At 25.7% G+C, this 17,918-nt stretch overlaps 1 protein-coding gene across 1 annotated transcript; it reads left to right on the top strand.

The window, feature by feature from the left end:
• The first annotated feature begins 537 nt into the window (after positions 1-537).
• On the top strand, positions 538-17,356 carry LOC100573178. Its single transcript, XM_003244188.4, has 5 exons — positions 538-624; positions 13,649-13,813; positions 15,685-15,798; positions 16,997-17,081; positions 17,159-17,356. The coding sequence occupies exons 2-5, from the start codon at positions 13,672-13,674 to the stop codon at positions 17,238-17,240; spliced, it is 423 nt and encodes a 140-aa protein (XP_003244236.1). The 5' UTR covers positions 538-624; positions 13,649-13,671; the 3' UTR covers positions 17,241-17,356.
• Positions 17,357-17,918: the final 562 nt, after the last annotated feature.

Here is a 17,918-nt window from a genome sequence, read left to right as displayed (position 1 = left end):
TGAAACTTTTATTTTAGCAATCGTAAATCCTAAATAAATAAAAATATGCATGTGATTAAACATGATTTTAGCAATAATATCATTACAAAAATTAATGTCTAACAAACTAACTCATCTATAGATTAAAATACCTACCACAATAGTCCAATAAAGACGAATACCTACAATAGAAATTAAAATAGCTGTACATACGATGACTAGAAAGCAGAACTTGGGTTGTTTATTCACCATGTACAGAACACGATAGTCGATCATATATACACGCAATATATGGTATTTTATTTTCATCGTAATTGGTATTCGATTTATCGTTTTAGAAAGTACAAAAATAAAGAACAAAAATTAACTATAACACTATAATATTATTTTCCTAACGGATACCTGTGGATTAAAATAAAAACGTATATATCCGTATAGGTACAACGTACAATCAAAATAATCATATGGTCTTACGAGGGGTGAAATGGGTGAGATGGGTGTGTCAGTGGGTGTGAGGGAGAGAACACGATTTTACAAAGTCTCGTCCATGGCGCAGGGGCCAGTGGTGCATATAAAACGCTTCACATAGTGCCGCTAGTGTCCTATTCTGTATTTGGCCATCACTACAAACCGTCCCTTCTGAATGTAAGTACACTGCATACGTATGTTAATATTTTATTATTTTTATAATATTTATAAAGTATATTTTTATTTTGTTCCATGTTATATATTTTCTCTTTGTTAATATTATGTATACTATGATATTAATATTTAATGTGGAAAAATAACAGAAACTTATAATGGCATTATTGCGCGCATAATATACTATACATTTTTACCTAATAGAAATAGAGATTTAAATATTTTTAATTTATGTATTTTAAACTTATATAATGATTAAGTATTGGTGAGAAAACTATATATATATATTATAATATAATATAATATAATATTTATACAGTTTTGTTGAAATAGTGGCATGCTGTGATAAATTAATTGTGTGGGTAGATTGTAGAATATTCAATATATTTATCTATAAAAAACAGTACGAGGCAAATAATATTATAAATTAGCATTTCAACATATGTATTATTATTATAGTTTAGACGCATAAGCTATATTATAATCGTAAGAATAATCTAAATGCAATTTTTAAAATGTGTACGTTAAAATATTTTTTTTTAAGAATAGTTCTAAACATTATTAAAAATTAGTTTAAAAAAAATATTTAGTAGTAAAAAATATTTACTAGTACTTATTAGTTGTATTAGTAATCAATTATATTTTTATCTCTTGTCCGTTTAAAAATCGTTAAAAATATAATGTTTTTGTAAAATTTGCATTGTAAATACGGAGTAGAAGGAGAAGGGAGATTATCTGGTATTTGGTTCTAAAATTGGAATTTTATGATTTTGCTCATCGACGAGAAAGTAACTAGTAAGAACTAGTGCTGAGTAGTGTATCAGAGTGATAATTATTATGGAGTATGAAAATTCGACTGAAAGTAAACAGAAAGGAAACAATAGCATAATCTATCGAACGATCGTTATACCTACGATATTATTACAATATTATGTTAGGATTAATTTTATCGACTATTAACTATTTTTATTTTAAGTTCGAGGATATTAGATAGATAAATGTTGCTTACAAATCACACCTATTTTTGTTTTTTTTTTCAAAAGTTACAATTTTCTTTTTTTTCATCACTGCTTATACTATTAGGTAGGTACACGCTAAGACAAGCAATTAATCTATTTTGTTTTAAGAACTTATTTGATAAAATAAATTTAATATAATGTTTATCTTTATATCATATTTTTTGACTTATACTAAAATACTAGAAAAAGTCAACTATAAATATTCAATAATTCTGCAACTTGATAAATTAAATATGGTGAGATTAAAATATGTTTAAACAGTTACAAACTGTGTTAGATATTAATAAGTTACTATTTGTATGACAAAACTAGACTTTGTATAAAATATCTTACATTGTAATAGGTAACAAATTTGAAAAATGTACGTTCTAATTTTATTTAGATTAATGTATTTTATTTAAAATTATAAAAATATTCATTATACGTTACTCGTTAGGTAGTACCATTAAAATGCTTCAATAAATATATTTTTGTATAATATATAATACATTTATATACAATAAAATAAGCTTATTTAATTAATAATTTAATAATATTGCCATTGTTTAAATTACCTAACAGTTATAATACAATTGTTGTCAATTTATGCGAATTTGGTTGATTGAGAAGAAAATAATTAAACAATAATAATAATAATAAAAACAAATGTCAGTTCCCTCATATAGTCATAGTAGATTGTTAATAATTTAGATACAATGTGGTAAATTTGAATTTCCATTTTGTCAATAAATATAGATTAACACCGATAGCACAGGGATTGGTTAGGGATTGTTGAAGTGTTAGACTGTAAAACAGATTACAGATATGGACACGTACGTAGGGTTGTTGTGATAGAGCTTATTAGTAGGCCTGTAAAGCCATTTTAATCGCTATAATTTTATTAGTATAGTAATAACTATATTCAATAAATGATAATGATAAAGCTATCCATAACACTATGCAGTATATATAAAGCATAAATGTTGTATTTTTATAAAAACATCATGGTATAATCCTACAACAGTGTGGAATATTATAAAAAACAATTTTTTACATTCGAGTAGAAAAAAAAATCAAAGAAATTATGAATTTATTGTTAATATCTACTAATAATTATTTAATCGCTGTAACAGATTAATATAATCATCGTTTTTAATGAGAGTAAATTTATTTTAACAATATAGCTACATTCTACAGTATTTTTTTATTATTTGGTAACATCAGTTTTGTCTGATGTTAAATTTATTCAAACTCTTCATTAGTCGTATACAAAGACAACAATTGTTTTGAAATAATCGATAAGGATAACATAGGTACCTATTGTAAATATAAAATGTGAATGATTCGCGTTGTTTATGTGATTATAAAAATAAATTTCTTGAAAGACATGTTAGATATATAAATAATTGTTTAGGTAATATAATATAATAAAAAGTGTACCTATACTGTCAGTATTTAATATATTTTGCAACGAGATAATAATTTCCCTAAAATAATATTTAACACGGTAATATTAATTATTAACACCTATAGGTATAGGTATTGTTTCTAAAACACAAAGTTCATGTATTAAAGAACATAAAGAAAGATTAAATTTAAACCCTTTACTTATAAGGATAGTCTAAAAGAAAATGTAACCGGAAACTTGTTTACCTTATTAATAACATGATAGCTTGCGATTTGAATCATTTATTATCAAATGCCGAGCTTCGAAGATATGTTATTAGCGAGAATAGAAATTATTTACAAGGGTCTATGCATCTTTTGAGTGGGGCCAAAATTATGCTATAGCTAGTAAGCTAGTTGTATTCATATTAAATACTTACTTTCATACACCTTACTCATATTTCGTAAGAGTCATATTAATTTACTCAAACGCTCTCTGAGAGAATTAATAATCGTATTCGAATACCTATATATTTTGATTATCGAATACAGACAATAATTAACACTTAACTGCAGTATTACCTATAGGTATGTAGGTATATCATAATTTATTTTATACCTATAGGTATGTAGGTATATCATAATTTATTTTATAAAGTCAATTATTAAGGACAATTTCTATGGGACTGATCTTTTCAAGTTATTTTAGATCAATTATATAATAATTGTCTTCACGTAGGTATCTAATCTAAGAAAAAATTTTTTTTTTAACATCGAATGACGAATAACAAATGAACATAAAGTTTCTAAACACATATGTAATTAAACTCGTAATAAAATAACAAAAATAACAGTTAAAACTTTAAAAAAAATATATCTTATAATGCTATACGAATGATATTAAGGGACGGTACCCCGTCATAAAAATACATTTCGTCATCCTAAGTCGCAAAGGGCGTAACTCCATTGTTTTTTTGGATTTCGGGATTATTGGTGATGCATCGTATGATAAAGTCGTAACTGAAATTGATAATATAAACATTTCCGATTTAATGATTTTAATACCTAAGAAAAAGTCGTATCTCCATATTAGCATTGTAATAAATTATGGAGATGCGATTTTTACGAATTATGAAATTAGGCCGACGAAATGTTTGGAACGTTTTTTTCTTCTCCTGAAAAATTTGTAATTTTGGATATACACCCTTTGTGACTTAGGTCGACGACGTATTTCATTAGAATAAAAAAAGCTTAATTTTTAACAATACATTTCAAGTGATTGTGCATAACTAAGTTACAAGTTATACTATACTGCCCTACTACCAAAAAGTGCAGCAACATCAAAAAGTGAAATGTTGGGATATCATTGTTTTAACCCGGAAGTTATAATCTATTTATGATTTTTTTTTTGTATATAATTTTTAAAAGACATTCAACTTGTTGGTAGGCATTTTTTTTGTATTTTATTCATTTGTTGTATGTTTTTACCACTTTTAAAATTTTAGAGGACTTACTGTATTTTTCCTTTGGAAGTAACCTACATTAAATTTACAAAATGCAATAAATCCACATTCTTATGATTTTTATTTTTTATATTATCTACAACCTACAGCAGAATTCGACTAAAAAACTCAAACAAACTAAAAGGGATTAAGTCAAAACATCTAATTTAAAAACTATTAAAACCCCAATATAAATGATAATAAATTATTGAATATTAATATTGTGAGGAACTCGTGCCTATTTGTGTTGTTTTCAGAGTGATTGATCAACTTCAATATCAATTGTTTGATTTATCAATCTTAAAATCCTATAGGTAGGTAGTAATTATGAAGTATAAACCATGGTTAGAATCATCTAAATACCAAAGATATTATTTCCCAAAACTATGTTATTTCCAAAGGTGATTTAGGTACATCCTAACATGGAGTTACGGCACAGAATTGAACCGTTTAAATACAGATCATTTAGCAATGTAGGTACACTAAAAGATTCACGAATCCGCTTCCTAAGAAAACTGTAATCAACGAACTTGCTGTTTTCTTCTTAGTAGGTCTATATCGCCTTAATGCATTTTTCCTTATTATTTTAACCGAGTTTTAGAATATCTTTGGAGTAACTTACCGAATAACGTTGGACTTAATACATTTCTCGGTAGCAGAGCAGCATACTGCATAGGTAACTACCTACTTAACATATAATTATACATACAAATGTAGTTGATTATTGTAGATATTAATTTTCCAGGAGGTAAAATTTGTTTTTTAAAAATTAATACGAGTAATAAATTGTATTACGAAAAACTACAAATGTGTACCTACAACGGTCACTGTTAAAAATATAATAGAATCTAATTTGGAAGTAGTTACTTAGTTTTCAAAGATTCATAGAGATAATATAGGTACCAAAATTAAAATTTTAAATACCCAAGATAATTCTGTCTGCCTGTCTAATAATAAAGAGAATATAATAGAAATTTATAATATAATTTACATTTAAAAATATGTAGTACACTATAGTACCTACCTACTGTGTAAACCCATTGATTACCTATAGCCTACATAGGTTATAAATTGTAAGGGTCCCCATTACTACCTATTAAGTACATAATTAGTATACTAAAATAGATACCAACAATATTATAATATATAATTACATTTTAAAAATCTACAAATTCTATACTCCAAGACGTTTAGGTTAAAATATAATTATTTTAACATTATGTAAATAAGATAATTAGGAAGGTATATATTATATAGTTGCATGTAATACAAATATAAATTTAATAAAAAATAATACTTTAAATGTCATAAAATAGTATTTTAATAAAATAATTCTTTTAGTTTGAAGAACTTCAAATTTACAATTAAATAAAAAATGTGTGGTTTTATATTTCAATTACCTCCCTTCTTTTAACTCGGACAAATTATTCTAGAGTATATTTATTAGGAAAATATTTAAAGATTTTTGAATAAAAAGTATATCGTGCATTGGAATTCAATTATACGCATTACTTATGTATGGAATTTGTTTTTTTTTTATTTATAAACTATAACTCTCAAACCTATAATTAAATGATACCAAAAAAACTTTTATCATATTCAAATTTACTATAACTATCCAGGCGTAATTATATGCTCGTATTAGTAGACATTTTTATTAAAAAAATCAGTTTTAAAATGTTGTATGGTTGTTATTTGAGGTTTTAATATTAATATTACACAATCAAATTTTGTTTAGTTGTGGTTTTTGTATTTCATTATTATATAATTAGATTTCAATAAATTATTGTTTAGTACGATGAAAAGCGATTCTAAGCAGAGTCATACTATATTTCTAAAATAGTTCAACTTTCAAGTACCTACCTACGAATAATATGTTTTGAAATACTTACAACAAAATAACTAAAATCGTTATTTTTCATTTAAATTAGTAATTGGTATGCCATTTTTTAAGAATTCAAATTTTAAATAACTATTAAAAAAATCTTTGAGTTTGTATTCTGATATTTTAGGTTTCTGTAAGAACAAGTTATGACTTATAACTTATGAGGAACTTTCTAAGGAATGTTCAAGCATTAACAATGTAAATTGAAAATTATGTGTGCTTTTTATTTATTTATTTTTTCCATTTTCACCTTTTAGAGTACTAAAAATAGATTTTCAACTTCAATATCTAAACGGGAATTTAACGCTAAAAAAGTTTTTGATTTAAAAAAAAAAAAATTACAGCAGGTACTTGAAATTTTCACTAAACGTTTTAAACTCTTTAAATTTCAACTACAATTGACTACATTACTTTTTAATAGCTCAAAAATATTGCACAAGGTTTCTCATAAGTTGTTTATACTGAAAATTAAAACAAAATTGAGTGTAAATCTACAGTTATTGTTTATGAGAGCCTGATGTTTAAATTTTGATTAAATTCAATATTCACGCATTAAATACAAATTTGTATCAAACAATTTTAGTTTTTTTATTGTAATATTTAAAAAATGTTAATTTAAACATTCTAAACACCATTTTATTTTTACTATCAAAATATAATAAGTACATAGATAATCCTTTATTTACTATTTAACTTTACATTTATTGAGTTTTGTAAAAAAATATTCGTGTCATTTAGCATACGGTTTTTTCTATTGTTATTTAACTTGGCAATACCTGACTTAGTAATTTTTGTTGGTTTTATTATATTATTTGTTTTTTAAAGGTCAATCATACCATGAAAACCAAATTTAACTTTGAACAAATGTCAGTGCATACATTTAGTGATATATTACTTACTCAATATTTATTTAATTTATTTTGTCTGCTATAATTATTGTCTATAGGTTGAATTTTAGTTCAACATTATCAACATTACAAATTAAAATAATTTTTACATTGAATGAATCTAGAAACAACTGGTATAAAAACACGTTATTTTTCCAAAATAAACTTTAATTTGCATCACGATTAGAATTTTTGAAGAAAACATTGTCTTATAAATCATGTTATTTTTAAACATACGATAACCAGATGCTCCTTTTCTCTTTCATAATATTTCCGTATTCAGTAATAATTCTTACAAAAAGTTATATTTAAAATAAAAAATACAGTAAATTGAATTTACTATAGGTAATTCAGTTTTTTATAATAACATAAGCAATGAAAAAACTTTTTTTTGTGTTGCACATTAATTTAAACTTAAGTGGTTGCGAAAACACGGATTGATAATATCCGATTAAAGTGAAATTTCTCACAATTAATTATTAGTTTTATTAATGTAAGAACTAATTTACAGGACATGATACCTTTGCCACAATGCTAAAATGTTGCCCCTCAAAATGATATAACTTTTATGTCATACAAGTTCGATTACAGTTCATTACAGTTTATTATTATTATTATTATTATTAACAGCAATAATTTTCACTTAGAAAAGTACCTATAAATTCAAATAGAACTATTGAGGGTGTTGGTACTTGGTTTAATAGACTATTTGTTCGTTTATAGTGGCTTGGCTTGGCGCGTAAGCTGCTTCCAGTTGCGCAATGCGACTGAGAGTAAGTAACGCCTGTTGCTACTTTAGCTACTATAGTTCCTGAATGGGTAACCACTCGGGTTCATAGTAGTAAAAACTTTACCAAGCATACACGTGATTGCTTACCTACCTTACCAACCACAGCTCATAATTCCCTACGATAGATAATAGCCATAGTCACCGGGCTTAAGTTCAATAAAAATAAAAAAATGAAAACTATTATAATTCATGAAACAAAAAATTATAAGTTTCCATATTTCGTCATTATCTTAGTACAATTCGTTTAAATTTAGGACATTTGTTGTTATACAATTTACGGTATTTGATCGATTTTTTAACTAGGAAAAAACCGATTCCACTACACGGAAGTTAATTAACATATACCTATACTATTATGATTCCTCCAGTTTAAAGCTTTAAATTTAAGTAACTCGAGGTTGAGCTACTATTTTGATTTTGCATACCTACGAAAACAATTTTCAAATAAACGAACTAGAAAAGTTCGGGGAAAATAAAACCTCCAAACAAAAATTATTTATTGTAATTTCATCAATCATTATTAAACTGACATATTAATATACCTTATTGATAATATAATATGGGTACAGTTTTATTATTTTATAGCTATTTTTTTTAATCGACGCAAAAGAAAACTGAGCCATTTCACAGAAAATTATAAATTAATATATTATTCCCTTCCAATATTCATATTAAATAGAAGGTTCCTCATCAGTTATTGTTACGGAAATCAAAAATAAACATTTTTCATTTTGTATTAAAATAAATTATTTACTTATATAAATTAAACATTCATTGAATCAGTCATCTTGTGAAGCCATTTCTTATTTGTACATAAATAATATACCTATATTTTATTTTCTATTAAAAATGACGTGAAATTTACATATTTTTTTCAATTATTGAGATGAAATTATATTTTGGCCTCTAAACCGTTACATTGTTGACATTTGAGAGTTTGTTGTAGCATAAGCATGACATCCTTGTAATTATGACGACACCTTACACCTAATTACGGTAGGCCTTTTGTAAACAGTATCTTTTAATAGAAAATAGGTCACAACCTATTAGATACAAGAAATCGAATCAGGTATTTGGTTCATTGTAACAGTTACACGAATTACATCAACATTTGTTGACGCATTCGTATCTTTAATGAGATCGCTAATAATTATAATTTATATTTGAGAACTAAAATTTTTTTTTCAAGTTTTGGGATCTGATCAACCACGTAAAATATGGCATTAAATTTACTATACATTTTTTAGTTTTACATAATCTGACCAATATTACCCACAATACATTTTGTTTCAGGTGTAGCAAGAATGCAAGATATAATTTTATCCCCCTAAATCTACATTTAATAATCTTTTTTAGTCAATTTTGTTGCATTAATACATAAATTTAATAATAATCAAATAAAATATGTCGATTGTATAAAATAAATTCAATCATATACATAACAAGTTCCTACATTAATATTACTTATTTTAACTTTTTTTAGTGAAACGTGTATTTATTGATAATAATATAGTGACCTTGTATATTTTTTATAGAATAAAGTTCCATGAGATAACTTACCAGAGTATTTGAAAATTAGAAAATAACCCATCGTCCTCGTTTGCTATAAAAGTACCGGAAAATTATACTATGATTTAAGTATAAAATATAAATAGATATAAGTTATAATAGGTATTATATAACGCAGTTGAATCTGCAGACTTAAACATAATCAAATGGTCAAAACATTATCATAGCATGGTCTTAACCAGCTATAACATCATAATAATATGATCATCAAATGCGAAATGCATAAATGTGATAGATATAATATAAATTATTGATTACACGCTGTAATAAAAATGTGAGATTTCGATTTCTCAAAGTAGAGTATGGTTTTTAGACACGTGTCGCATCGTGTGTATCATATTGGCTTTGAAACCTACAAGGTGGGTTGTATACTTGTAAATGTAAATCCAATTATTTAAACGCAAAGATGATTACATAACCCTAATTTATGCTGATCACGAATTATTTTTCAGCTATATAATCAAAGTAGTTGGTATAAATATATACATATATATATATCATTGTATCCTTTTGAACAAAGTCAAAACCTGAATTATAACAGGACGTACCTAATAAATAATAATGTAATATGCATATAATGGCTTAATATAAATATTATATGCAAAATAATTTATATTATATAGATACTTAGCATTCGAACTGGCACTGCGGTCTTTGAAGCTATATAATATAAAACGTATAGGTATCACGTATTTAAAAACTGATCAATCGTAGGCCATAGCGTGTGCTGGGTCGTCCTTAGGGTGGGTTGCCGTACATTTTTAATAATATATTATGACCGAAAATTTTGTCATTTTTACGATTAACCATTTTTTTTTTAACTTGGCATCTAGGACAACATATCTATATGATAATGACTGTAATAAATAAAATAAAAACTATGCTACCTTTAGGCTTTAGCTAGCAATATTTGTATAATCTTTCTCAGACCCACGTGCAACATAGACAAAACGCTTTCACCTAAAATCGTTTTTTTTTTTTATATAATTTTTGAGTAATCTTAGTGTGTGTCATAAAAATTATAGAAAAACATATTTTTGAGGGTTTGACTTGTCGGTTTTATATTTTATTATTATTTGACTTTGAATTCAAATTTCAAAATAAAAAAAAATAAAATTGTAAATTTAAATTATGTTTTAATTATTGTTTTGAGACAATTTTTAGACAACATCTATAAGACTATAAGTTATATCACCAAAATTAATATTACTATCGATCATTTTAGTAATGGGTGATTTTAACTCTAAGCTGACAACTCAAAAACATAAAAAAAATTATTCTGCGTAAATGCGTTTTGTCTAGGTTGCGCATGGGGAAAGAGACAACCAACAGTGATCTGCATTCTCCAATGAAAAAAAAATATTCAGAGCTTTTATTTACTGTAAATAGATAGGTACCTAATATAATATATTCATTACTATTTAAAAATAGCCATATAGCTTTCAAAATTACATTTCAATAATGTGTGGTTAAATATTCTCTGTAGCGTATTTCGATTTTGCGATGATATATTTTTAATATTTATGAAATGTACAAATTATTTAAAAAAAAATATGAACAGTTTGTTAAGTAGGCATTTAACAAAGAAATATTCATTACCTTTTTTGCCATAAAATTCTTCTAAATTGATGAGAAAAAATAAGAAAGCAGTTTTATCTATTTCAAAAAAATGTAGTAGGCCATTTCTTCTTCAACCCCTTGGTTACCCCTCTATTTTTTATTTTTGAGACGGCCCCCAGCGATTAATATCTTGCTAAAACAACCGGGTTAGTAAGCTAGTATACCTAATAATTAATATAAATTATTTTTTATTAAGTCTTGCAGCATACTCTGTTCTTAGCCAGAGTTATGCCTCATTAAACATTTTTTTTTAGGCTTATTAAGTATACAATATTATTTAAACTACTATTTGGATGGTCAAACCCTCTACCCCAATTCTACAGCTAGTTTTACCAATAGGAATAATATTATCAATTAATTGATAATAAACAAATATATGAACTGATTTTACGTATATACCGTATACCTACGAATACCATAGGTATAGTCATGAAATTCCCTCAAATTAAATAAATATTTAATGCAATTATTCGACAGTGATAACTACCTATCTTTACAATATGTTAGATTATAATAAATTTGTTCTGTGATAAAATTTAATATTTTATCGTAAATATTTGAATACCTATAAGAACGTATTCTTAAAACTAAAAGCATTTAAATATTTAACCGATACTTTTAATTTGAAAATACTTAATACATTCATAGAACCTTAGTCCTTAGTCCTTACGCAGGCAAATTGAAACACAATCAAAATTTCATATAAATAAGAAACACAATTAATAATTGAAATGTTATTATTTCTAATATTTCTATAATACCTAGGCAATAAATAAGTTTTATTACAAAATCCATATAGAAACTATACATACTTGTCACAGTGATTTTAATAAGTGTTGCCACTTTGACAGATATCTAGTACTTACCTACCTAATCATATAAAAATAAACAATAATATTAATACGATTTGCCATAAAAATATTAAGCTTTTAAAAATAAATAAAAAAACTGTGACAACTATTGGACATTGACACTAGTATAATTTTTATTTGATAATATCTTCTGATTACCTATCAAGATAATTGACAGGAGCACGGGGTCGCCATTATTAACTCAACAGTATTTATCGATATCATTATTATGTGAATATTCTGTATTGTCGAATCGACATCAACTTATTTACTGATCAAAATATATCACCCATAACTATAATTGGCATCGGTTTACTATAAACTTTGCTATAACTTACTGCATTTACAAAATATATAATATTTATGATGATTTCAATTTTATTATAAAACACGTACGAATTTACACGTTGTAAAATATACCTATCTATATAATGAGTTTTTCTTTTTAAAAATAAATAATTATATTTATTACAAACCAATTTATTTAATGAAAACTAATTAAACTTCAAACATCAAAGTGATTACTTACCTAAGTTATAAACAAGAAGGACTATAATATATGTATAATGTCTAGGTATATAGTACCTAGTATACTAATTTAAGTTTTTAAAGATATTAAAGCACGTTTAGTATCAACATAATACTTATATTACATTTTCTAAAACTGATGACTAATACTGTATACTATTATAAGGTACCTTATATACCTTTTAGGTCATTACTTATTTTAGAATAATATAATTTTCTTTATCCCTAAGCACTCCTTACCGTGTCCTTACATGTGCCTATTAACTATATTATAGAGATTTATCATTCACTTTAAAAAAAAACATTTATTATACATTTATACCTATTTTGTATTTAATAACTTTGTTCTAATTTCCATGTTTTTAAATAATAACTTGTGGACTTCTGGTACCTACTCTATTATTTTCATAAATTCACCGCATGAATCTATTTAAGTATTTTACCACCTGTTGGAAAAACGTAAAACTATTAAAATGAATGAGAACGTGCACTTAATTATTGAATCAATAGATCCTCAATACTTAGCGCTGGATTAAAAATACCGTATGTGATACACAATTGTAAATATAATATATATATCTATAATACCTATTGATAATGTTCGTTAATAATTTTAATCGAGTTTGAAATAACTTGGATTAACAACATTGTTTTGTTTTCTTTGTAAATATATTTTTAAGTGTTTTCGTCTTGAAATAATTGTATTAACACGTATACTCTAAAAGGGCGTGTAGCCTGGCACGGCTTGCATGTAAGACTACATTGCGAATTTTACATTCGTGGAATTTGAATTTGTTACGTGTTGCTCAATTGTTTATGTACCCGTAGATTAAACGAGTTGTTCTAAAATGTTCATTAAGTATTTTATTGAAAAAAAAAAAAACACTATTTTATTCGATGCTTATTTAATTATTTGAAATATTTCAGGAATCATCAATTATTTATATGTACTTATTATATGTGCTTGAATATTATCTAAAAAACAATACTATATGTGTTATTATTTTCTAGAAAAATTTAGTGACGTTGATAACATGACGATGAGCGTAACGATAACGATACTATGCATTCTTGGTTCGACATTTTTGTTAATAATGCCGGATAACACGACAGCATCAGATAAGTTCTTTCAAACCGGCGGCCGCTTTGGTAAAAGACACGATGAGCATATACCAGGTACAAACAGTTGATTCGTATATACAAGTGATATAAAGTAGTTATTGGTAATATATAAGTGTAAGTATGAGGTAGGTTCATAAGTACCTACCCTGATGGCGAATGTTAAAGTATAGACATAAGTTCATTGCGATGACTTGAAAAGTTGTATTCTTGATGGGTGTTCAATCGAAAATGATTAAAATTGGGGAATAGATATTTATTATATTTATATTTATTTGTATTTTATTTATTGACCACTCTATCAAAATATTTTTTATTGTTAGGTACCTATTGAATATCTACACTTTTATAATCGATTTGATATAATATACTCGACTACATAATATATAAATATACTATGTTGATATTGTATTACCTATTTAGTATTTTAAATAATATAGACAATTATAACTAACATTATTTTATAATTTAAATATTATTCGTTAAGAATATAGCTAAATAAAAAAATAGCTCAAAAGGATAAATAATAACCATTCGCTGACTGCAGAATGCACAGGAATTAAGAGCATACGCACTTACAATATTTATTAATTCATTAACAAATTTATCTACTTTTAATATAATATATTATATGACGTTATTATAGGAATTGGCTAAACAACATCTGATCTGATCTTTAATAATTTGAAACATGATCTGATTTTGGGAACGGAGATTTGCATTTGTGGTCAAGGATATTGAAAGTGGGCTGGCATGGAAACAGATTACACTTTTAGTATATTGATAAGGGTTGGCTTGGATATTTTGAGGCTTAAAGAAAGAGGAGGAGAGGTGTTCGTGAGCAAATACACTGAATTTTTCTTTGTCATCTATATAATTTTAGAATTGTCCGGTCGGTGAAGTGCAGCGTGGAGGTATAGGTTCCACGTGGTTAAATAATTTCTTGGTGGCTTTCCAGAGATAGCCATTTGTTGGATTTAAATTGGATATATAGTTGTAATAAGATTTGTTTTTTAAAGTTTTGGAGTTTTCTTTTTAGTTTAATGGCAAGGCTGTTCAAAATACATTTGTCATTGTGGCTGGGTTTTCATTTTTTAGAATACATTTAACAATAAAAAAAAATCCAAAAATATGTTTTTTACAGTTTAAAAAGTTATGTGAAAAATGTTCTAAAAACTTGAAAAACGCTCTAAAACATCAAAGTATTTCTTAAAAAGTTGCAAATAATAAAAAAATAAAATAAAATCAGTAGTATCTAATATATAAGTTGTAACACAGTGTTTTAGTTTGGCAGAATTTCAAATTGGGCACCCGTAGGTTTCTACCATGTCCGGTCGGGGAATGGCGGTCTCGCTTTCTAGACAGTTGCCTGGCCGAGATTCGAACCGGCGACGGTACGCGTCGGAACCGCCCCTGTAGTTCGCTTGGGGACCCCATCCCCAAAAAAGATTACATTTATATATTAGGTAGTAGATATTTGTTAATTATTAACAAATTCATATTAGCACAATAATACCTATTATTTATTAGTTTTTTTTTTTTATTGATTACTAAGCCCGTCAACTATAGCCATTAGCTGTTTATTTTGTTTGTTTGTTTGTAGGGGAGCATACTATAGGTTGGTAAACACGTGTGTTGTTTTGGCAGATTTTCAAGTGGGCACCCGTAGGTTTCTACCATACCCGGTCGGGGGATGGCGGTCTATCTCTTTCTAGACAGTTGCCTGGCCAGAGAGAAGTGCCGCCCGAGGCCGAGATTCGAACCGGCGACGGTGCGCGTCGCCACCGACGCTTTAGTCTGCTCGGCCACTCCGTCCCCCAATATTTATTAGCTTATTATCACTTGTTCACGTTTTTCAATTAGATAAACAATAATTGTGTTTATTAAATAACTTGCAGGTTTATTAAATTAATTTGTAATATTTTAAGATATTCGTTATGCTGCTATGGTAAAAACACGATCAGTGGACAATGTACCACCTAGGATAGAAAGAGGTTTTTACATATCAAGGTACGGTAAACGAAGTACTAACTCAATTACAGGTAAGATATTTGTATACATTTTTACGCATTTCTTAATTTATTTAAACAATAAATAACTATTTATATATATAATAATTTTTTCTCATATGTGGTATGTACGTAATACTATGTAATACTATTTGATTCAATTTTAATCCAAATAGTATCATTATATAATTTTAAACAAACGCAAATAAAACAAAATTTTGGAAAAAAAATTGGAAAGATTAACTTAAAAAATAAAATGTAATTTTACATGAAAATATTTATATTTAACTTAATTTGTATTAAAAAAATATTGAATAGTTAATTTTTTTAAGATAATACCTGCCATTAAAAAACAAATATACCTAATAGTATATTTATTATTTTATTATGACATCATATTTTGCATCAGTAAAAATGTTTTGATCTTCAATTTGTCTGGTAGACAATTTGACCTAGTTAGTAAAAGTAAAAATTCACTGTATTTTAAAAACATTCGGTAGTGGTGGTGGGTTACATTAAGTGATTTTAAAAAATCTGCAGTTTTTAAAATTCGATTTTGTTCTTTCATTGTAATTCAAAAGTAAATTGATAGGTAACCAACTATATATAAAACTTGAAATTTTCACTGGATATTTAAAATAACATTTTATTCTTTATAAGCATGTTAACATTAAAATTTTTTTAAAATCTTTTGTACAAAGATTTGAAATTTTCAACTTTTTTATTTATTTTTTTTTTGATTCGTACTGATATCGTATTTTTTTAAATCGAAAAACTTGAACATTTAATATAAGGCCCCTGACAACAAGTTCTTAAAAAATTTAAAAAAACCAAAAATTAATTTTCAAAATTTTTTTATAAGTGTCTTTAGTTCAAAAATGTCGATTGATTTCATCAAAATCAAAACATGTTTTGTTTAAATACCTATTCCTTATTTTTTTAATTTTAATACTTGAGTCTTATAAATTGAATACAAATGTTAAAATTGTACTATCCATTTTAAATAAAAAATCATAATGTTCTCAGAAATGTTTAATATTTTATAAAAAAAATTATTTTGAATTTAACACTTTATCGGTAAAAACTAAAATACTCAAGTTTTTTTGTTAAAGAAATTAATATTAAAGTATTCTGTTAAATATCTTGATTAACATTCTTAAAAAAACTTACATTTACATTACAAGAAAAAAGTCTAAAATGTTTAAAGTTTTGTTTATATAATTGTTTACAGATCCTTACTATTTTACACTCTGTTTGCCATCCTATGGTATATATTGTGATTTCACAGGATTACCTAATTTACTTCGTTGCAAAAGGTAAATATACATAATTTATTTTGGTAAAATGTGTTTCATAAATATAGGTGAGTAAAATAATTGTTTCATTAAAACAGGATCCAACCTGGAGCATGTTCGAATCTAAATTATGTCAACGAAAAAACTCAGATGAAGCCCGACAACGACATAATCATTTAAAATTGTTAGTAATTTTTCTCAATAGCCTAGTTTAAATATACATTTAATAAATTATCTAAATACTATTATATGACTAGAATTTTAAGCGATTGTAATAAAATTATTTTGTGAATTAATAACATTTCATTTTACTAGAATATTTGATGTTGTATTCATTTTTTTTAGCGAGTCCTATTGATTTTATAACCATAGAAAAAATCGTAAATACATAAATAAGTATTATAAATTATAAATAAAAAACGTATCTCCTATAGAATAATTAAAAATATTGATAATTTTGAATTATAATGTGTTCAAACATTTAGTAGACATTGAAGATTTGCAGTTTAATTTAGAAATGTGGAGTACTAGCTAGAGTGGAAAATTCTAATTATTTCTTTCTAATAATACATACATTTTCATAAAAAGTAATTGTTGAAGTAAAGGTATTCCAAAATAGTTTTTATTTTGTAAATATGTTTCAGACAATTAAAATATAATTTTTTTGAGCTCAAACAAAATCAATAACAAACATAGTCGTAGGATCAGAATACGCTGGCAATATATCTTAAATATACAATAATATGTAATCTGTAATTTTTATTTATTATTAAAAGTAATTAAAATACCTAAATTATATTATATAAGTACCTACTTAATTATATTGTTATTTATTTTGTTATTTATAAGACATTGCTA

This window comes from Acyrthosiphon pisum, chromosome X (assembly GCF_005508785.2).
Source record: "Acyrthosiphon pisum isolate AL4f chromosome X, pea_aphid_22Mar2018_4r6ur, whole genome shotgun sequence".
Taxonomy (NCBI): domain Eukaryota; kingdom Metazoa; phylum Arthropoda; class Insecta; order Hemiptera; family Aphididae; genus Acyrthosiphon; species Acyrthosiphon pisum.
This window is presented reverse-complemented; position numbering and strand designations above follow the sequence as displayed.